The 22,668-nt window shown below is 40.3% G+C and overlaps 1 protein-coding gene across 3 annotated transcripts; it reads right to left on the bottom strand.

Annotated features, from left to right (window-relative positions):
* Window positions 1-383: 383 nt before the first annotated feature.
* On the bottom strand, window positions 384-22,325 carry LOC146380616 (E3 ubiquitin-protein ligase RNF31-like). 3 transcript variants are annotated; one of them, XM_084939816.1, is made up of 24 exons: window positions 22,124-22,325; window positions 20,000-20,205; window positions 19,007-19,153; window positions 18,744-18,899; window positions 18,600-18,656; window positions 18,311-18,434; window positions 17,194-17,355; window positions 16,949-17,099; window positions 16,493-16,644; window positions 15,475-15,611; window positions 14,134-14,358; window positions 13,682-14,023; window positions 12,995-13,180; window positions 12,702-12,908; window positions 12,418-12,591; window positions 11,174-11,272; window positions 10,080-10,169; window positions 9,795-9,909; window positions 9,506-9,618; window positions 9,032-9,142; window positions 7,017-7,065; window positions 5,666-5,762; window positions 3,416-3,581; window positions 384-2,245 (listed from the first exon to the last, which is right to left on the bottom strand). In XM_084939816.1, the coding sequence occupies exons 2-24, from the start codon at window positions 20,201-20,203 to the stop codon at window positions 2,198-2,200; spliced, it is 3,312 nt and encodes a 1,103-aa protein (XP_084795942.1). In that variant the 5' UTR covers window positions 20,204-20,205; window positions 22,124-22,325; the 3' UTR covers window positions 384-2,197. The 3 variants fall into 3 exon arrangements, with proteins under 3 accessions (XP_084795942.1, XP_084795943.1, XP_084795941.1); XM_084939815.1 differs by having other exon boundaries at window positions 385-2,245; window positions 14,134-14,361; XM_084939817.1 differs by lacking the exon at window positions 18,600-18,656 and having other exon boundaries at window positions 14,134-14,361.
* Between the last annotated feature and the right edge of the window lie 343 nt (window positions 22,326-22,668).

The following is a 22,668-nucleotide window of genomic DNA, read 5'->3' as shown; positions in this document are numbered from 1 at the left end:
TAATAACTAACATAAGATGTACTTTACATTTTAAATTTAAAAAGTTCTTTTTTGTGTGAACTTAAAGTCTTAGCTTGGACTTTTTTCTTTGATACAGAATTAATTAAATGTTTTATTTGATAACAGTTTTGCTTTCGCCTACAGGGTTTCTAAGTAGCGGTGCTGATGCATTCAGGAAAAAGAGGAAATCTCATCTCCTTACACAAGTTTGTATCATTTCTTTAACTTGTAATCTTGTTGTTTACAAATGTAACGTTTAAATTCTCATTAAAAACAACACTTTAAAAGTCACATTTGGCTAAATTAACTTCAGAAGAATGTATTAATGAAAACACCACAAAATCTGTCAAAACATAAAGGACATCAGTAACTCCACTTTTGTTAAAATAATCATTCTATTTATTGAGATGATTTTCAACCTCATATCCACCCATTGTTTATAAAGCAGAAAAAACTAGAAACTCTCAGACAAAATGTTAAAGATTGAAAAAAAAAAAAACCCCAAAAAAACCATTTTGGTTAATAAATGTACATTTATTCTGAAACAGATGTTTCCATTTTTTAACTGGATAAATCAAACAGAGTTTATTACATCAAGAGCCAGCTCCACACCACAAATGATTTCCTTTCAAATCTTAAAATTTGTGCATCACTGCTACCTAAAAGGCACCAAACGTGAGAGCAAAAGAAAATCACAAATTAATGATTTTTTAAAATCCATTCCAAAGGTTTATTTCCTTCAAAATAAAACAACAAATTTCAAATACATTTAAAATAAAATAAACATGCTAATTAAAAACAGTCTGAATCTAGAGAGGTGTACTACAAAGAGAGATAAACTGGTTAGTTGGGCATGGCGAGCTTTAAGTCAGAGTTTTCACTGTGATGAAGGTGGATCTCTTAAATGAACGTGAACCCTCAAAGTGCTTTTTACTACAAGCCTCATTCACTTCAAGCACACACATTCATACAGTGCTTTTATTCTCACACACACACACACACACACACACACACTCACTCCTCGTGCCTATGGTACGACAACTTTTCTCCGTGCCCCTGGTACACTGCGCAGAAACACTTTGCCACACACACACACTCCTCGTGCCCATGGTACGACAACTTTTCTTCGTGCCCCTGGTACACTGCGCAGAAACACTTTGCCGCGTCTAGTGTTACGCTTCAGATAAATGCCTTCCCACCACACACACACACACACACACACACACACACACACACACACACACACACACACACACACACACACACACACAGTTTAACCTGCTAGATCACCATGGTAACTAATGCTTAAGCCAACCTGGTCCTGTTCTATGAAAAGCAGGACTCTGCTTATGGAGTTAACGTCAGGTTTAAACCTTGCTTTCCTTCTTACAGGGCTACATCGCCATGGTAATTTATGCTGCAGCTACACCAAAGCACATATGAAATCACCTGAAACAGTGCATCCATTCCCTGTGGAGCTCAGTGTTTTTAGTGACAGTTTAAATAATAAGCATCAATCATTAAATGCAGATTTTTAGGAGAAACTTCATTTGTAGCTTTTTTTCCCTCTGTTTCCTGGAGTTTTACAGCAGTTTTATTATTCTGTATTCAGTCTGATTTAAATGACAAAGCCTGTTGAATTAATGGAATATTTAGCTGTAATCATGTCAGGTGGCGCATGGAGCATTACTGAGTCTGTTTTCTGTGTTTAACATGTTCATATTTCTCTAAGATTACAGCTTTAGTTTCCTTCGTATGATCAGCTGCTGTGCTGCCAGTTTTCAGTCCGCGATCGGTCACATGCTACAAACTGTCTGGCTCGATCATTCGAGAAGAAGCTCTCATCTGCTACTGTGCTAATTGAGGTTTTTTAGGCAAGGTTAAAAGCTTTCTGTGGCACTCATCTTTGGCTTCATTTTCTTTTAAAATATTTCATTCATCTCTCTCAGTGTCCTCCTCTGATTAACGTAAATGGCATTCAATCATCTTGTGAAATAATGCGTCAAACACCACCTTTAATGTGAGCCCAGACCAGAAAGCTTCCATTAACAGAGAAAGTTGAGAAGCAGCAGTTATCTCTCACTGGGATTTTAGGTTTTGTCAAGCCAGCTAAAGCGGAGAAAGCCCGGCTTTGTTGAGCTTGCTTCATAGTACACTCCTCTGATGTGGATCTGTGTGGAAGAAAGTCTGGAAGTCTTCATTTGTTTCGAGGAACTTTTTCTCCAAGAGGAACCTCCATCAGTTTCTGTGGGGAGAACAGAAATCAGCTACATGATCTCAACCAATTAAGAAAGAGTAATTATTTGTAAAGGTTACTGTGGAGAGTGGCCTTCGAACAGCAGAAGAAACATATGACTTGCTTTGACAGGCAGTTTCCTTAAATTCATTTCTGCTTTCTTTTTAAGGACAGATGCCGTGTGACTCCCCATGATCACATATTTTTGGTAACTTTGTGTCCGTGTTGGAGTTTGTTTAGAATTTTTATGAGTCATATTTTTATTCCAGTGTTTTGTTTTGTTTTTACTTGGTAAAGGTATTGTACCTTTGAATTCTATTTTATCATGTTTTGGTTTTTTAATATACTTTTTCCAAGATTTATTATTTATATTTTTAGTGGCTCCTAATGTTTTTCACACTGTTAGTGTACTTAAAGATGATTGTAGTAATTTTAATTGGTTAATCAATATGTTTTAAATACATAAAGTAATGCTGGATGTTTTATTATTGTAGCTGATTTTAATTTTTCTTGGTTATCTGTAATTTTATTTTACTGTGAGCATTTTATAAATTTGATTTATTTTTAGTTTCTCTTGATTTTAGCCTCATTCACTCATATTCATTCATCTATTTATTTGATGTATTTTTTATATGAATTATAAGTTAAGTTTGATGTATTTTTTCTGGTTCTCTTATAAGCTATTTTCAAATTAGCTATGTTTATCTAGCATTGCATTACATATATACTTTATGTTTAATTATATTTTCTCACACTGTATTTATACCATCTTTACTTTCCATCCAACCGGACTTGGCGGACACTGAGTCGTTCCCAAGCTAGCCAACAGAGATAATCTGTGCAGCTGGTCCTGGGTCTGGCCCTGGGGCGTCCTCCTGGTAGGGCATGCTCAAACCGAGCTCCTCATTCTGTCTCTATGGAGAGCCCTCATTCTTTCAGTCACTACCCAGAGATAATGACTGTAGGTTAGGGTAGAAATTTTTATTTTAATTCTTTTTTTAAATCCCCTTTTTCTCTTTTCTTTTAGTTGCTTATGCATTTATTGACATTCTCAGAGTAATTATAGGTCCTTTTTTGGTTTGGTCATCATTTCTTTATTTTCCCCTGAATTATCCAAAGTGCCCAGTCCTACTGAACTCTCTTTGTCTGTGTGCATGAATACATTCATCGGCGTCCCACCTTGAGCAGTCGAGCTTGGTAAGCGTTGTCCTCCTCGCCCTCTCCTCGCTGTACGTCCACCTGGTACCTCTCACAGGCCCGAATCACCTCGTTGAGGTCGTAGATCAGAGCCGGGTCCAGAGAGTGAGCGTTTATCAGGCTCACCAGGTACTCCCTGTAGTGCTTACTGTGGGAACAAACACACAGCTGAATCTCAGAAGTTATCTTCATCAAAGGAGGCACAGATTCACCTGCAATATTTGATTTTTATTTTTAGGCGGTGTGTTGGAAACGACTTCACTCAGCTACAACCTGAACAATCCCAGTATTGACTCTGTGTTGGGTCTCGACCAACATGTGAGGAAACTATCTGACCACCACTTTACTCACAAGCTGCCGTTCAGCTGAGTCTGCTTGAGCAGGCAGTGCAGAGTGGCCCTTTTCTTTGGAAACTGCTGCCACAAATGTTGCCGTGACAGTGAACCTAAACAGTAAAATTCAAACTGGTGTGTCTTCTTGCCTGACCTGATTTACTCTCTGAATCACACTCTGGGTTTTAAAAGGAAAAAGCTGATGTTAGCCAGTTCCTGGCAGCTCTGAGCGGATACCTGGTGTGGTGATGAATTCTTTTACAGCGTCGTCGTTCCTGAACTCGTCTCAGTTTACAGTCTTCCGATGAGATTACAGTAAATCAGTCGCTCCAAGCTTTAAATCTCATTTTGTTTCTCTTTAAACTTTGGTATGTATTGGAATTTGTAAAACGTTTCAGTGTTGGGGAGGACCTGCATACGTAGTGGTTTATCTGAAGAGGCTGAAGTGACTGAAAAATGCATAAAAATGCATCCTGTCTTTCCGGATCTGCTGGATTTCTTGAATGTGAACCCTGATAATCTCTCTGACAGAAGTTAAGACGTTTCTGCACCTGTGTATGTGATTTATCGTCGTCTCAAATGTCGCAGACTGTTTCCATAAAACAACATTAAAACTTCTTTTACGGTTGAACCTCAACTTGAACTAGAAGTTGAATTGGAAGCTTTTTAGGGACTTCATTGTTTAGCTCTATGTCATCACTCTTGGAGGGATGTTTCTGCTGCAGCAGGCAGCTGTTTTGAGTGGAAATTCTTTAAGACGTCACAACACACCACCAGACAGAGGCACAGCTGAACATAATGGAGCCACTGAAGAGTCACATATTTCTATCATGAGGTCAGACAGATCACAGTGGGAGCAAAAGCAAACATTACTGGCGTCTCTCCCGCCCCCAAAGATGTGGACGTGCAAATTGCTGGTTTAAAAAGAAGAAGAAAAGACAGGAGTGAAAAAAAAACAACCAGAAAAAAACCCCAATTTGGACAAACTGGGACTTGAAGAGTGTCAGAGGTTACACGACGAGGGAGTCTTCAAGTTTTATTAAACTCTCAATGTGTGTCCCTGCTGGCTACAAACAAAGAAACGACATCTTATTCAGCCTCGGTTCTGTTCATGCTAACATACTGCAGTGCTAAATGAAAAACTATAAACCAGCACAGAAGTGCAAATCACAGCATCATCCTTACAAACAGCAAACTGGGCATGAAGGGAAATAAGAGCCGCTGCCTTTGTGCTGGAGTTAGAAAAAATACACCCGATTCAATGTGATGCTTATCTCTACGCATGACAAAATATATATATATATAAATCTTTAGTGCTGATTGATTTTTTTAAAGGCAGAAACCTTTATGTTTATGCTGGCCCTCAGTCATCAAAACTCCCATTTAAGTATCTCGATCACTTCCCCCTGTGTCACAAATCACCTGTGATGCTACAAGCTTCAGGGTACGGACAAAGAAAAAATACACACCAACAACTGCCTAGTACAATAAAACCATACTCCATATATGTACAGTATACCATTATGTGTAATTAGCAGTGCTATAACATGCACATGTGACACAAGACTGAGAGCACATGTTTCTATTTGATGGGAAGCATCACCGTCACCACTGACAGGCTTTTAGTCTTTGAACACAACAGGTCAATGCAGGACAGTATACAGGTTTTGATGAGCTGTCATAATCACATGAGAACCGCAACCACAACAATGACAAAACATCTTCATGTGTAGAAACAACAGCAGCGCGTACAAACATAATGAGAAAGGCTGATTCCTGTTTCAAGATATTCGATTAAGAGCGCTGTGAGTGGCGTTCTAATTTGAAACTTCCATGGAAGCAATTAAGATGCATGAAAAACTGTAAAAGGAAGTGGACGTGGCAACACAGATTCACTCACTCGCAGAGTCCAGCTTGTCCCGGCTGTGTTTTGATGCCACACGGTGAATCCACCTGCTGACCGCCTTCATCCTTCTGCTCCATCACACCACATTCATCTGCACCAAAAACACAAAGTCAATTAAAATGTATATAAAAACAACAAAACAAAAACAACAACAACAACAACAACAACAACAACAACCAGTCAGTGAATTCATGCTAGAGCTCATTTATTAAATACCACCTGCATTCCTACGCATGGACACTAGAACAGCCCCTTAACAACATCATTGTCATATTACATCATTCCTAAACATCAGCTGTAACCTTTTTTGTATTCATTTAAATATTTCTTATGTCCAAACTCCTTATTTACTGAATATGAGCATCATTATCACCATTACTATGAGGGTGATGAAACACCATATGGACCAAAGTATTGAGCCACAGGTGTGTAAAATCAAACCCTTCACCATGTAGTCTGCCTTTACAAACGCTTAGGAAGGAATGGGTCGCTCTGAGGAGCTCGCTGAACTTGAGTGTGGTAATGCAACAGGATGCCAACACAGCAGCAAGTCTGTTTGTGAAATGTCTTCCCTCTGAAATATTACACAATCAGATTGAAGAGGAAGCATTTAGGAACCTCAGCGACTCGGCCTGGTGTCGGGCCTGACCGTTAAAGAGCGGATAACACCAAGTGCTGAGGCATAGCTGCAGAGCTGCAAACCTCCCCTGCCATTAACAGCAGCACAAACGCTGTGCACCAGCAGCTTCATAACAGCTCCTGTTTGGTGTATAGCAGGCCCAGTACTTTTATCCATGTAGTGCAGTATTTATTTACAGAGCTCAATTTTCAGATATTATCATAAACAAATACACTGCTATCGCTTTTCAAAGATCTAAGAGACAGACACCCTCTCTACTTTTAAGACTAGACTCTTTTCTTTATGATAAAGCTTATAATAAGGGCTGAATCAGGTGACCCTGAACCCTCTGCTACTGTCTGCCCTGCACTGTGTCTTCCTGTTTAAAGAATATTCTTCCTCCCCGCTGTTGCTAAATGCTGCTCAAAGAGGATCTTCTGATTGTTCTGATTGACTCTCTAATATCGTAAAGTCTATGGTAAAATATAAAACACTCCCTCACAACTATTGTTGTGAACTGGATATGCATGAATAAAGGTGAATGCATTTATTTTTCTTTTAATGCTTTTATTGCCAAAGTTTGTTTTTGTTTTGCACAAATGAGAAATGAAATGCTCAGCATCGGACTTCGCTTCTCTAAACATCCTGAAAAGCAAATCCGACCACTTAATTTTCAGAAATTGTTCAGTCATGCCAGGATTCCCATTAACACAAAAACTGTTTTACCGGTCTGAGCTCCATTAGACGGATCCGTGTTGAACTCCACACCGCTCCTCTAAGGGCAGAAAAACAAATCAATAAACACGCTGTTTACATTTAGATCGGGGGACGAGCTCATCAGATTTAAACAAACCCTCACATACCATCCACCTCTTACTTATAAATATAATAGAGCCACAAAGAGACGAGTTATTAATGAGGATAAATCACAAAATAAAACTTGCGTTGTTATTTGTCAAAAGGCCAATTCCCTGGTGACTCAAAGGGGAGGGGACACACCAAGCACAAACAAAGTTCTATTCACAACAGGACATAGGCTCTATTTACTATATCTGGCACAGTGGACTGTATAAAGACAAGGCCACTTTGTTTTATCCTTTACAATCAAATCATTTTCCCTGTTTTTCCACTGCCAGTCAGTTTATCCTCCAGATGACCTTAAATATCTTCATTCCAACTCTACAAAACACAGCTGATATTACATTATTTTGTGAAAGTGCAATATATTAGAAATACATTTAGAAAATTGGATAATGTGATTTACATTGACAGAGTACACAGAGCTGCTCAAACAATTAATAATAATTAAGCTGTAAAGGTGTAGGCTGGTTTGTGGGGAGAGCACATTAAAAAGAAAATGGACTTCTTTGAAGCCAGAAAACTATCTGTGGTTCTGTGGGACCGACACAAAGTCACGCAATAACACAAACTTAACTATTCCAAAACTTCTTTCTCCTGATCATCGCAAGAGCCCAAGACGAAGCATTTCCTCACCTGTCCTTTTGTTTATTCACTTCTTCTCCTCATGATTTCTTTGATAACATTCATCATCTATTAACAGCTTTACTTCCAGCATCTGTATGAAAGACGCTGCTCGACTTTACTTAAATCCCACTGGTAGTGAGATATGAGATGGAGTCAGGGTAAAAAAAACAAAACAAAAAACAAACTAACAAGAAATGTTTAAATCTTGTTGTGGGAGACATTTTTTGTGTTGTTGCCTTATGTGTGCTACTAAGGGTCACTTTATAGTATGGTGTGTTTATGGGACTGTATTTAAGGTAGACACATGTAATTAGTGCCCAGTGTTATTGGTCGGAAGAAGCAAACAGTTTGTGACCGCTGCGCTGTTGTGATGAATGACGTTGGATAAAGAGAACTGTGGAACAACAAATACAAGTGATGGCAGTGCAATAAAATGTTAAACAGACAGGATGAGTACAGCTGGAGTTATTAGACTGTGACAAGTGTCATTCATAACAGTGGCGTCGTGTCACCCCTGCCAACGAACACCTCAGTGGCTTTTATATTCCATTTCGAATATCAACGTTTTTTCTGGTTAATCTGCCCTGGATCACCTGCAGGTCATTTAATATGCTGCTGCTAGGCTCACTACTGGGTCTCACACCAGATCCACCACTCGCCGGCTTCCTGTTCCAGTGCAGCTTTAAAAAAGTGAAATTGAGCTCTTTTAAAATATTCACCTGAGGTCAGCTGACCCAGAGGCCTCTTAAAGGTCAGCTAAGTCACATGTTTTGTGACAGTTTCTGCTTTTCTGCAGTACTTAATTCATACTCTGCATTTTGATTCTGTTTCCCTTACTATAAGTTTCTGCAATGCATTTCAATTCTTTAAACTCTGCATTGTCTCAGATTATTTCCTGTAAAGCGCTCTGTGATTCCTGTCAGTACAAATAAACATTTCTTGCTCGCTGTCTGCTTCAGCTCATGGCCATCTGCTTCAGGTAACACAGGAACTGAACCATCCCTCACGGAAAGCAACAGTTTAAAATAAAAACAATTTACTGGGTGAACAGCAGAAGAAAATACATGTGTGGTTTGTGGTTTTTAGCTCAGCTGTGAGAGGACAGGTGGAGCAGGATATTTTAGAGAGTGGAGCCAGGTGGATTCAGCGGCACAGCTGTCAGCTGATATGTAATCCACATCAGTCGGCTGCAGCTTGCTGTACAACAATCAGCAATGGAAACAATGCAAAGAAACATACATACGTGACCGTCTCACCTGTAGAAGCGCCTGTAGTCTGGGAGGCTCCCAGTCTCTAAGATAGAAGAGGCAGTCTCGAGGGTGATGAGCGTGCAAGCAATTGAGAGAGCAGTCAGGCTTACATTTAGTCTGCAAAAAAAAGGAGCAGCAGGTTTTAGTCAGGTTAAAGAAAATGTTACACTTTTAACTAAAAATTGCAACACTTTAAGATGTGTAATATTTGTCTAAATATATCAGTCTTAAACCAAATTGTATGAATTTTCCAGACATTAGAAGATCAAGAATGAACCAGAGGATGTGTCCTGAAACAAATGAGACTGCAACCTGCAGCTTGTCTCATACAAAGCACATCCTCCCAACAGGCTCAGCCCTCTTTCTAGAGCTTTGATATTATGGGGAATTGGAGCTCAAGCCTACATGCCAAACACTGATATGACAAAGAAAAAGGGGGTTGTCTACCATACAAACATTCATCCTATAATTCACCCTCACCTTGTGGTAGGGGTTGTTGCAGCCACTGCAGAACTGGTACCTGCACTGCGAGCAGCTGAAGTGCATGCAGCCGCCCTTCGTCAGAGCGTACTGGAACCTGCAGTGAGGACATGCTGCGGGAAGATGAGATAAGAGCGAAAACAGGAACAATTGGCACAGACGAAAGCACACATTCAAACTGTGTGTCTGTGTGTGGTGAGGGAAGCTGACTGATGTACAAACAGAGGAGCCAAACATCGAAATGAAACTTGTGGTTGTGGTTTTAGGTCGAGTCTCTGGCAAGCCTTACTAATTCCGTTGTCTCTCAGATAGCCAGCCAGTCCCTGTCTCTGGTATTCCGGGTCATTCTCCCTCTTCCACAGTTGGAACTGCTCGCAGGACACATCCTGGTGTTGAGGTTCCCACTGTGACCAGAGAAGGGATTAATGATTTGAGTGCTTCCTGTACTGAAGGGCTGGCAAAGTTTCAAGGTTGCATGTGGAAACTTCTGAGACCTCTTCCTTATTTTTAATCAAATGTAAGATAAGATAGACAGCTCCCAAGCACAACGGAAAATATTTCAGATTATACTCACAGGTTTCTTGCACTGAGCACAAAAACTCTTGTGGCAAGACAGGCATGTGACCTTCAGTTGGTCTCCCTCGTTGATAAACCCAGACGTGCACTGAGAAAGACAGGAAAGAGAAATTCAATATAGCTAAAAATCCCTATTAGAAAAGGTTAAGGGGGATCTGCTTGATTTTAAATAATCAGCAAATACACGGCTGCAGAAAATGAAGGGAAAACGGCCATTAGCAGCCCGTTCTTCTCACTGATGACAGCAGGTTCACACTGAGCACATGTGACAGGCGTCAAAGAGACAGTGTAACAAACCTGCCTGAAAAAAACAAGTAAATAAAAAAAATCATCCAGCGTGCCCGGTCTGGCAGTGGCTCTGATTTTCTCTCCCACAATTTGCAGAAATCTGAGCTGATGTGATTTTTTTTTATTGATTTACTCTTAACAGGATAAGATTTCGATTTTTTCCCCCCCCACCAATACACCTGATGTCAGTCCATTACAAGGCCGCTGATTTGAGTGGACTTAGGAGACTCTTTGACTTTCTAAAGGAATAATTTCAATAATGTGCTCATCCAGAAAACAGAGAATACAGCTGTACCAGGACTGGCTGCGTTTTTTTAACTTGTATCATAAAACTAAAGTACCTACAAAGGCTGAAATAACACAAAGTGTTTGTGGATGTTCAACTTTTCCCTCCACACTTCATGTAAGTTAACAGGCCAATAGTTATTTTCTAAAACGACAACAAAAAACCCAACTGTAATCTACAGCACTAACATCCAAAGTTCCTAATTCCTTATTCTTTTAATGTTTTCAAGAAAATTATTTTGTTTCTTTACTTAATCTAACTCCATATATGAATTTCAAACAACTGCTACAACTACAGGATAAAACTAGATTATTTTGACTCTGAGGTGCGTTCAAGGATTGTCTGTCCTTGTCTGGTTACACTGTCAATAAAATCCAGGCTTCAAAGACGGAGCTTAAAATAACCCAAATTATGTGTTGTATGAAAACTATGGAATGCAAATTACAGGGTGGAAATCTGATTGTTAAAAAGATTAAACGACAGGGACGAACAAGCAGACTGCGTTACGGTGAACTCACATGACAGCACCACATGAACTTGGGGTCTTTCATGAGAGCGTGCTCGGTCAGCTTTTTGTGGAACAAGTCGTACACCTCAGGCTCCAGGCAGTCCCTCAGCTGGAAAACAAAACACGACAGGAGGCGTCACCGCTTTGTTATTATAAGACAAAAAACAGCTGCGGGTTATTTTCACACCCATCTGCAATCTGATGTGTTTTGATACTAGTTTAATGTAATTTTGTGCACTTTAAACAAAACATCTTCCCCCTCTGAGCACTTCACCCTGTTTAAAAATGACTATGTTGAGATAAATGCAATTATCATGCATGATTACAATCCACAGCATATTCTAAGAATATCTTAAAGAACTAAAAAAAATCTGTTTACAGATCAAATTCTGTCTTAATAGCTGAAACAAAGCTCCATTCTCCCATCAAACCCACAAATAACCCCAGTTTCATAATTTCTTCATAAGTACTTATGATCACATGGAGAATCAGATGCAAACTGAAATCTTGGCCCTTGTATCTGCAGATGACACTAAAAGCCCCTGAAGTGTTCCCCACAGCCTTGCATACAGTCAGGAAAAGATGTTCAAGCTGCAGTTCATGAGTAAATAATTATAGTACACTTAATCTGTTTATACAGCTGCTTATATTGCACATCTGTTTAGGCTTTGGGAAATATGATTGAGACTTTGTCTGTAGTTCTTTCTCACATGTAGCAGGAGACAATTCACATCAGGCATGTTGTCGTCTGTGGAAATACTCTGAGGTTTAGGCAAAGGCAGCTGGAGCTGAGAGAGGCAGGAAACCCACTTTACTACTAATTCAAGCGGCCATTATCACCTGTGCTTCTCTCACATCAACACAAAAGGACACGGCACAGACCTTGTAGCAGAGAGAGTGCAGGTCAAAGTGTTTATTATGTGATATGATGCACATGCACCTCCAACAGGAAATATCTAGAAGAGTTCAGGGCTCAGTGAACGTGTGAAAACACCTTTTCACAGGCGTGGGGAGGGAATTTGAATCCGGACTGCTGCACTAGTGCCATGTGGTCTCCTGCTCATACACTGAGCTAAAGTGTTGCTCAGAAATGCCTTTTATTTCTTTAAATATGCTCTGTGTCATGAATTTGTAACAAGGCTGCGTAAAACCAAAATAAATGACCTGTTTAAAGATGCATCTCGGGTCTCTTGTTAAAACTCCTATTTAGGACTCTTCACGTTAACGTTTCCGGCACATTTCCTCTGAGTTCACCTGTATATCCAGCGTGGAGAAGTAGCTGTCCAGCTTCTCTGGGTCGTTGATGTCGGGTTCGCAGCAGCTGGGACACACCATGTCTCGGATGTGTTTGTCTCTCACGGCGATGGTAAAGTGGGCCTTGAAGCATTCGAAGCACACCGAGCACTGACAGGATGTTAGAGACTGCATCTGGAGTACCAAGGGGAAAAGAAAGAGACTTTAAGAGCTGTGCATTAAACATAACTATTGAATCGCGTGGTGGTTGCTGCGGAAACAGATCGCTCTCCCCGATGACCCACCTTGCTGCGGGGGAAGATGCTCAGACAGATGGGGCACTCGTTGTTGAGGAGACGCCTGATAAAATCTCTGTCATGTGACTCCTTCACAGCTTGCACCACATCCTCCAGGGAGTAGCTGACACCCGGCTCTTGGAGCAGCGACAGGACGAGCTCGCAGCGCCCCCAGCTGGGCAGGTCATACAATGCCAGCAGCCGCCTGCACGTCCTCTGAAGGAAGCAAGCCAGGTCAGCACAGAGGTTTATGTTAAAATGAAAAAGACACACGTAAAAACAAAATCTCTTTCTAGTCAAACCTGTTTGTCTGGGTGTGTGGGATCAATCGGCGGCTCGGGCTGGGCTGTCCAGATTCGCTGGTGGAAAGCTTCCAGCAGGGGGCGCTGAAGCAGAGACAAAGCCCCCTGCATCTCACCTCCACTCTGCCGCAGGGCCTCCTCGCATTGGGCCACATCTTGGAAGCCCAGAGAGTGAAGCTCCTTCATCTTCACCCAGCAGGAACAACAAAAACAAAACAATGAAACAAAGAAATCACTTTAAATGGCTGCAGTGAACATAAAAGATTCACATCAAGAGTCTTTACACTGCTGATAAACAATATTAAAAACAGCCGTTTGCTCTTTCAGCAGTAAAGAGGTTTGAATCTCACCAAACAACAGGTGAGAGGTTCCAGCAGTGTAGGGAAAACTGGGAAGTTCCCAGCAACAACTTGGATTTTTTACATTTTCATTTTAATCCCTGTGAAGTTTAAGTTATAACCAACCACATGTTGTGGAGAAAAGCAAACGGACGTTTTTGGATTTTGAGGTGTGTCAAATGATTTTCTTAAATCAAAAGAAACAATTTTCTGTCGTAATTCACAAAATATTTGCAGTATGAAGGTTAAAAATAAAAAGTCGTTTTTGAGGTAGAAGGAAAAAAAGTTCATACTTTCTTTTAACAATAAATATGTATTTAAAACTTTAATGTGCTTTTAATTGTCCCACCTTTTCTTTGCGGTCTCTCAGCAGCTCTCTCACGGCTTTGTCGGTTTCTCCTCCTGTTTTCAGCCACGCCAGCTTGGCCTCAGCTCTGGACAGCTTCATGCTGTCACCTATGGAGGTCGGACCGCTCTTCTCGGACTCGCCTCCGTCTCTCTCCAGCACGGGCTGCGTCCCGACACTCCCCGTTTTGTAGTTCAGTTGGACGGAGGCGGCCATGGCGCAGATTTCATCCAGCAGGTGAGGCAGCTCTGAGGTCAGCCAGTCACAGGGGTTAACGTTGCTGCCACCGCACGCACCCAGAGCGGCGTACACCTCCTCTGGGCTAATGCCTCGCTTTTCTGCTTCCTGTGAATGAGAAACGTAATGCATCTTCTCTTTTCTATAATATTGTAATTTATTTTGAAAAATGTCATTTAAATGTTTCGAGGCGAGTCTGTGTGAAACGTTTGCCATACTCTGATGTGACGGACAAGAGCGAGCCCGTCTTCTTTCATTGTCTTCTGCCTCTTCAGCTCCAGGTTGACTCGGGGCTTCGGCTGTGGCCGGTCCTTAGGTCCGCACGGCGTCTGCTGGAGAGACTGGGGCAGAGAAAGTCCACCAGAATCTTTAGGGGACATGTTGCACATCTCACACACTGTGGAGGCCTTGGTGTTAGCGAAGGTGCAGAATTGGCACGTCCACTGCTAGAAGAAGAAAGAAAAGCATGTAAAGCAAACACTAACAAAAACTGATGACTTGAAAGGCTTTGCTGGGACACCTCCATCCTCACTTAAACTAACCTGAGTGTATTCGGAGTGAGAATGGCATTGATGCTTTAAGTTATGTGTGACATTATGGTAATATTTTCATGTGTAGCTTAAACTTGACTTTAATGCTATAAAAAAAAAGGATTAGGTCCTCCTACTATCTGTGGACAAGGTCTAGATATCTGATTGGTAGGTGGTGATTCAGTACGTCATAATGATCCTGACCATGATGATGATAATATGGATCCTGGTCTATTGACTAATACAAGAAAAACTGACTATATCTAGAGATAGGTACAGCTGTTAAGTTTAAGGAACAGCAGGTGTAACACAGAGGCTACCATGTAAAACAGCGGTCCCCAACGTTTTCTGCGCCACAGACCGGTTTAATGTCAGACAATATTTACGGCCAAGACAAAAACTGTGGTATTTTGTAAATATAATAATAAACGCGAATTCACTGTGTAATTGTGTAACTTTAGCAGCGTACTCCTAAAATGCGCCAACTACATTGAGAGTAACATCCTCCTCTCTGCCCCTCCTCTCTGGTCGCTATGGTAATATGTAAATATTTCTTTCAAAATAAGACGCACAACTACAACACGGGAAAAGACCCAGGGAAACTGAGTTAACGATAAAAACCCTGAAAAACATAAATTTCACACCCGGGCCCAAACGTCTGTGGCCCGGGGGTTGGGGATCGCTGATGTAGAATGTCTTACAAACAAGGTCAAACCTAAATATATTGTACATACGATGAAACAACAACATGAGTTAGCCAAAAACATCTCAGAAACATCTAATCAGCAGAATAATTTAACAGCAAATTAATGTTTTTCATTCATCGGTCTTCTTATGAATTCTCTACTTCACTGAACAACCCAACAACAAGTGACTGTAGATAAATGTGTTCCCTGCAGAGCTAAGACTAACAGAAAAAGTTTTCATTCAGCAGGAATCTGTAGTCTCAGTCTGTGGCAACGCTCAGCACAGTAAAGACTGAGAAAATAAGAAACAGGTTAGTAGCGCTATCAGCAGCAGGAGACAAACCTTTGCGTCAGACAGAGATCTGAGGATGGACATGTCAGAGGAGACCGGAGGGCGAGTGGCCAGACGGGGGCGCTCACACACCTCGCAGAGGATGCTGCTGCCTTGATTCATCACAGTGCAGCTCTTACACTGCCACTCTGAGAGAACGAGCACCAACACAGTTCAGTTCAAATCAAATAGTTTTCAAACTTTAACATATTATGCAGAATATTTATGTAAAAACAAATGTTTCCTTCATAATAAGTTAAAGTTTGGTGCTTTTAATAAATTAAAAGCATTTCTACTTTAACTCGAGGGCACAGGGCGTCTGAAAATTAAACTTAAGCCTTTAAGTCAATCTTAATGGCACCTTAAATAAAATTTAAGACAAAACTTCCTGAGGCTTGAACTATTCCTTCCACCACCAGGGGGCACCAGGGGGCACCAGTTACCAGCATGCATCTCTTTTCAGCTGCCCACTCATATTTAAGAGATTTCCTCTGATGTGACCTTAATGACCTCCCTAGTTTAAAAGAAAGGTGACCTTGACCCTTGGCACCCCCCTAGTGATACAACCTGGTATTACATGCAGTGCAGTGCATGAATTCTTTAACCACAAACGCATAGTGTTTGATGTTATTCTCTTGAAAGCTTTAGTTAATTGTGAAAAGTTTCAGCTCTTTTAAAATACAGAAATTTACTATAAATACCTTTAAAAAACATTGCCTGAGTGTGTGGGCAAATAAGTCAAAAAATACTATGTTTATCTTAAGCTATATCTTAAGTTTCATCCATCCTCAAAACAGGGATTCCTTTCCTTAGTGGGAAGTTCTAGGAATTGGTTTCAACCACAGAGAACAATAATAATAAATAATAATTTCCAACCATTTTTCTTACACTTGGATCTTCCCATTTTTCTAAAATAACAAAGAGGGTGGATAAGCAAGTGAACTTTAAACTCTATAGGGCCTTTTATAAGCAAATGTGTTAATTCACAGACAGCCTGTAACCTGCTGTGTGTGTAAACCTTTGCTCTTACCTGCATTCGGCGATGCAGGAAGTGACATGGTGCTTTCCTGAACAGTGGACACAGCTGTGGCGAGTCGAGGCCGTTCGCAGGTCGTGCAGAGAACGGCTCGCATCTCGTTCACTGTAGTGCAGTGAGAGCACTCCCACGGGGACAGAGACGGGCTGAAAAGCAGCAGAGAAGGACACAACTTTTTTTTTTTGAGCTCCTAACAAGAACACGTCTTCAGCTAATCTTCATTTCCTCCACAGCTGCAGATCCCCAGATGTGATAAAATACATTGTTAAGACATTTCAGGGATCTCTAGAGACCCTGGTGTTTGATTCTCAGCAAAAACTTTTGGAGTTTTGATCAAACAAAGTTGATCCTTTATTGTAACAAAGGAGATGGTGAACAAATCCAGCCTGTGTCCTTCCTGGCTTTGATCTGCTGCCAAATAAAGAGCTGAATGTGGGTTTCTCTTCTCACCTGGATGTTTTAGCAGGTGTAGTAATGGTCCTGTTGTGCCCTTTACGATCAGGGTGGGAGTGGTACAGCTTGTCGCACTTCAGACACAACCTCTGGAGGCATGTGGCACAACGAGCATGGACAGCAGAAATTCCACAGATGGTGCAGGTGTCTGCAAGAAAAAGACGAAGAGTTAAAACAGTAAGCAACAAAAAACAAGCAGAGCCGAGGTTTGACTTTTGTTTTGCAGATGTAACTCGGCCTACTTTGTTTGGTTTGCTGTAATTTGTCCCTCTTGTGACTGGCTCTGTTGGGGTGTCGGTGGAAGAGGTCATCGCATGCGTCGCAGAAATGTGGATTGTCACATGACGAGCAAAACAGAGACGCGTCTCCACCGCACAAACTGCACTCGCTCACTGCAGCAGAGCCTGGAGACAAACAGGAAACAGACCACATTTTTAAAATGTATCAGGTCGTTGCCATTTTTCACAAAATTTAAATACATCCTCAGATAAACAACACCACAACATATTACACTGTGTATTAAAACAAATAAGTAACTGTTTTCTTTATGACTTTATCAGTGTCTCACATCATCATGGAGGAATTTTGGTCCAATCCACTTTGCAATTGAGGCTTGCAATCATTTGCTTATCCACAGCTCTCTTAAGGCCCCATTACTGCAAGTTTTATTCAGGTTGAGGTCTGGGCGTTGACTGGGACGTTGCAACAGCAGATTTGTTGCTGTGCTTGGGGTCATTGCCAGTTTGGGCCAAGCTGCCGGACAGATGGCCTTACATTTGACTCTCGAATACTCTGGTATACTGAAGAGTTCATGGTTTACTCAGTGTCTGCAAGATCCCAAAATCATCTCCTCTCCACCACTGTGCCCGGTAGTTGTCATGAGGTGTTTGTGCTGATATGCTGAGTTTGGCCCACTCTGTCCAAAGGACAGTGTTCCAGGAGTCCTGTGGTTTGTTTAGACGTGTTCAACTTTGCCATGTTCTTCTTAAAGAGAAGAGGCTTTCTCCTGGCAACCCTTCTAAATAAGCCATACTCGTTTTTGTTCTTAACGTAATGACACAGTGTAATACGTCACCGCACAGACAAGATGATTTCTTTTTTTTAGTATATTGTGATACGGAAACTTTAGACCTGAAAGAGGGTGTACTTTTATTTTACCATAACTGTGTGTCTTCAAAAATGCTATACAAAGTTTATAAATTGCTTCGGAGCACAGCAAAGTTTCTAAAAAGCTTCTTAACTTTGTGGCATCAAATGAAGAAGAAACTAATTTGGTTAAGAGTTAAGAAGAAAAACTGCTGGAATAAAAAAAGAAATAAAATAAAAACTCCCAGGCCATCAGGTGTGGCAGTAGCTGACCTGTTGATGGTTTTGGCACCAGAGCAGGTTTAGGAGGAAGAGGCAGGATCAGAGGTTTGTCCCCCTGCTGCTGCTTCTTTTCCTCTACGGGAAGCTTAGCCACAGAGTCAGTCACCAACTGAGCCTTAACAAAAATAAATAAATAAATATCAGCATGACAAACAAAATGAATGAAGTCTGAAAAAGGACAAATATTAAAAAACAGATTATCTTAATTCAGCCTCTGTTTTTATCTTTAATGAACTTAAATGAACTTTTCGGCCGACAGCCTTTTGAAACGTGTACACACCTTTGGGATGACGAATGGGATGATTTCTTTGAAGTGTTCTAGGTGAGGATGAGTGCCCTGAACAAACAAACATAAGAAAATGGAACATCAAAACTGCACGCACATGTTACCGATGATCAGATCTGCTTAGGAGTCGATACAAACCTTTACTATCATATCCACTTCCGTGCGTAGCGTCATGACCTCCAGCGTCACCGCTGCGACTTTTTCAGTATCCGGATCCTCGACTTCGTCGGGAAAGCTGAGGCCGTCGACCTGCTGGTTAGTGTAACCGTAGAGATAGAGGACTCTGCGGCCTCCCTGTGGACCAAAACCCACATTTCAATCCTAATCTTTTAAACAAAACTTAAAGGTTCTCAGTCAAAGTTTCTGCACAATCTTTGGACACAATGGAGTTTTTTCCTCACTTTGATGGCATCCACTGTAGTCCTGAAAACAGGATTGTTGTGCTTGACACTCCTCCAGTATCTGGGTCTGGTGGGAGAGGTCAGGTTACAGCCATACTTCTCCAGGATGCTCAAGGCTTTGATGAATCGATTCAAAGACTCCAGGACCTGGTGAGAAGAAAAATTAGTATTGATGTTAGTCAGTTTGCCTCCATTATTCCATCCAAATGAATTATTTGTGATGATTTAGTTAACAACAATGTTGTTACCCCCGTCATAGCCTTTTAAATAAGACACAGTGAGAAAACTTTAATCACAGCTAGCAGATGAGACTGGTATCAAATGTAGGTTAAAAAAGAGCTTTCACGTCCTATCCTATTCATATCTCCTGTGAATTACTATGCAATACAATACAAGCATCCAGGATACTAATACTTGTTTCTGTTTCTCTATGTCATAGACATTGAAGTGATGCAGTTTTGCTGCTGAAGCTATGCTATATCCCATGATATCGATACTCAAACTTGATTACAGAAAAGAAAAATGCTCTAAACACTGACTTTATTTTAAGCTCCTGGTTCTGTGTGACATCATAGGGTTAGGGTTAGGGTTAGGGTTATTTGGCCTTCTCAAAATCTTTTACAGAGGGGTAACCAAACAGAAACAAGCTGACATAAATGTGGAGGGGCTAACAGCTCGTTTCAGACAGAAGATGAACTGTCAAGTCCCAGTGTAAAATGCATAAGGATTATTTTGAATAATGAATAATGCAAAGCTACTGTAGCAGAGTTTAAGATTGGAACAAATTTACTAACAGAAGCCACAGTGCTGAAGATAATTTTTCACTCCCCTGGGGAAATCTTCATCTTTGTTTTCATCCAAAAAATCAAAGATAAGTGTCACAAAATCTTTTTTTCCTTAATAAAAAAAACTGAGTAGACCTTTGGGGATCAAACAGACACAGAAATGTTACATCAAACTGCACCAAAACGATCGTTTAAGAGAAATGATTACCTCCTGTTTGTTGCGACCTGCCGAGTTCTCCTTCAGCATAACCTCAGCTGAGACGTGGCGGTACTTCTCCGACAGAGGCAGCTCGATAGCGGCCATCGTCTGAACGTCGGCCTTCACTTCCTGAGCTGAACCCGAGGACGAAAGGAGAGACTGGGCTCTTCCCCTGGCCTCGTCCATCTGGACGGACGCAGGACTGCTGCTCATTGCTGTTAGAAAGAGAAGAGAACTTTTTAGAGATCGTTCCAGGGCTTCAAAATCGAGGATCAGCCGATTTATTTGGTTTGGAAAATCACTGCAAATTCGCTGTTATTTTCGGTCTGTGAGACTGTTTTTGTAAAAGAAATAACTGATTAGAGGAAAACATAAAAGTCACATTAATGTGCGGCAAGACTTAGCAAAGACTGCCAGAGGAGATCAAAAAGCTAAAAAAAAAATAAAAAATTGCAGCTTTTAAGCTTTCCATCAGTCACTTATTCAACATTTAATAATAATAACAGACATTTACTGCTATTAATTAATACATTCTTAAGAAATGAGAACTTTTACATTGCTGATAAACTCACAGTGTAACCTCCAAATTTCAAAATACATTAAACCTCAAAATTCCGATGGCGTTTTGTTAAGATGACCAAGACACTCAGTTTATTATTAAATATGATCTGTAAACTACACCATTACAGCTGAACCAATTAATAAAGCTTTGCAGGTGTGGCTGTCTGCAGGTGGAAAGCAGGTCCCCTGCTGGTTCCAGCCACGCCTCATTCCACGTTGTTGTGCAGGGACCGTTTGAGGCCTCAGGCTGTTTTCTGTCTATCTTACCCTGCTTTCCTGCAGGGTTAAAGATGTCCGGCTTATTGGTGTGTCTACTATGTCAAAGTTCAGTCATGTAGTTTTTATAGATGTCATTGATTTGTATTTAACAATAACAATCAGGATAAATAAAGATAATATATAAATCATTACCACAGCATCAATATAAGGACCCAAAAATGTCAGCAGATTACTGAAATTATACAAAAGCTCTACAAAGGTTCCCCACAGAAAACTAAATCAGGAATAAGAGTGGAAAGTTGTTTCTGCCAGTGAAAAAAAACAAAAACAAAAAAAAAACACTTGTAAGTCAAAAATTTGGGTTAGATATTGAAATTTTGAGATAGTAAGTAGAAATCTTTATTATGGTTGCAAAACAAGACTCCATACCTGAGAGCCACAAAAACAGGTATTTACTCTAAAACATCTGTAGGACCGAGGTCAAGTAGTTTTCTACATAAGAAATTTTAAATTGACTCTCAAAAAATGATGCTATAAAAACACCTAAAAAGTTCAGCCTTCGTCTTCACTTGAAAAATGATTTTTGAGAAGTCTAATAATAGCAGGGACCTGAACTTTCTGACCTTTCCCATAACTCCTATTATGAAGGGCATCTTTCCATAGTTTCTTTTTTATTTTATTTTTTTATGTGAGCTGGTCAAATAAAAGGAATTTGATGAAATGACCCAAAACACAGAAGTCAAACACAATGGTTTCATAACAGTGATTACCTGAGTTACCGCCTGATTTTTAGACGTTCTTCAACTACATAGTATTAACGCCTGATCACAACTTTTCCACGTGTTCACAGATTAAATACTTAATATACGTTAACAAATACTTATCCTTAAATAAAAAAAAATAGCTAGGTGCAAAAATTGCAACCTTGTTTATTCTTTTAAAAATCAATCCAAAAATGGCCAATCCACACTGAAAAAAGACACGAGTGGCAGAGGAAGGATAACAACAGGAAGGATCAACATTCAGGTAAATCAAACAGTCATCGGTGACCTTTATAATTGAAAATATCACTTTTAATAAATCATGTGATCTGATGGGAAAGTCCAGGCTAATCATAGTTTCAGAGGTAAACAGTTCAGTATCACATCACAGTCGCCACTTTAAATCCGCTCCCTGCTACTTTCTGTACAGTAAAACATCAAATTACCTGGACCCGACGGTGGATTTTTTTGTCACTTTTACCGTCTTGAAGTCCCAACAATAACAATTGACAGCAGCTGAAAACGAAACTCTAAAAACAGAAACTTTAACACAGCTCCATAACTTAGCTTCATATCTGATCAGTTAACTTACCGCCTCAGCTGTTTTGGCCTTCTTTTAACGGTTATTTCTGTCGCCTCTTCTCCGAATAAAGTCTTTACATTTCCGCCAGTAAAGTCAGCATGTTTTAGATTTCAAGCCAGCGGTTAGACCCTCTCCTACAGTGAGCTGCTTCAGTCTGTCTGAAGCTAGCTTTATGCTTTAAACGCGGAACTCCTCCATACTTCCGGTCCGATTGTGATCTTTTCAAAATAAAAGCGGGATTTACATACCTATACCAGTAACAGTAGTCATGAAAATGATGAACTTTACTATGTATGTATGTATGTATGTATGTATTTATTAAGCTCCCAGTTGTACTATGCCTAAAAATTGTAAACTATTTAATTAATTATGACCAGCGACCAATTATTAATTAATTAATTTTGTAAATATTTCATATTATATTTACATTTTTGTTTGTTGTGACACATTTTACCAGCTTTTTGGACAAAAATGTGTCTGACTCTGGTATTTTATTATCTGTACTATCTTTGAAAAATAATCATCAATGATGCAAATTTGTATTTTGCATTAGT

This window comes from Perissodus microlepis, chromosome 9 (assembly GCF_051167445.1).
Source record: "Perissodus microlepis isolate ML-2025 ecotype Zambia chromosome 9, ASM5116744v1, whole genome shotgun sequence".
Classification (NCBI taxonomy): domain Eukaryota; kingdom Metazoa; phylum Chordata; class Actinopteri; order Cichliformes; family Cichlidae; genus Perissodus; species Perissodus microlepis.
Note: the sequence above shows the minus strand (reverse complement) of the source record. Positions and strands in the feature narration are given on the sequence as shown.

What these genes read in the sequence shown, in the direction of transcription:
- LOC146380616 (XM_084939815.1), bottom strand. Translation starts at nt 20,203, where the DNA reads ATGAGCAGCAGTCCTGCGTCCGTCCAGATGGACGAGGCCAGGGGAAGA. An exon ending in GATCTCTGTCTGACGCAAAG is followed by an intron (nt 14,362 to 15,474) that starts GTTTGTCTCCTG and finishes TTCTTCTTCTAG; the next exon opens with CAGTGGACGTGCCAATTCTG. An exon ending in GACTACAGGCGCTTCTACAG is followed by an intron (nt 7,066 to 9,031) that starts GTGAGACGGTCA and finishes TTCTGCCCTTAG; the next exon opens with AGGAGCGGTGTGGAGTTCAA.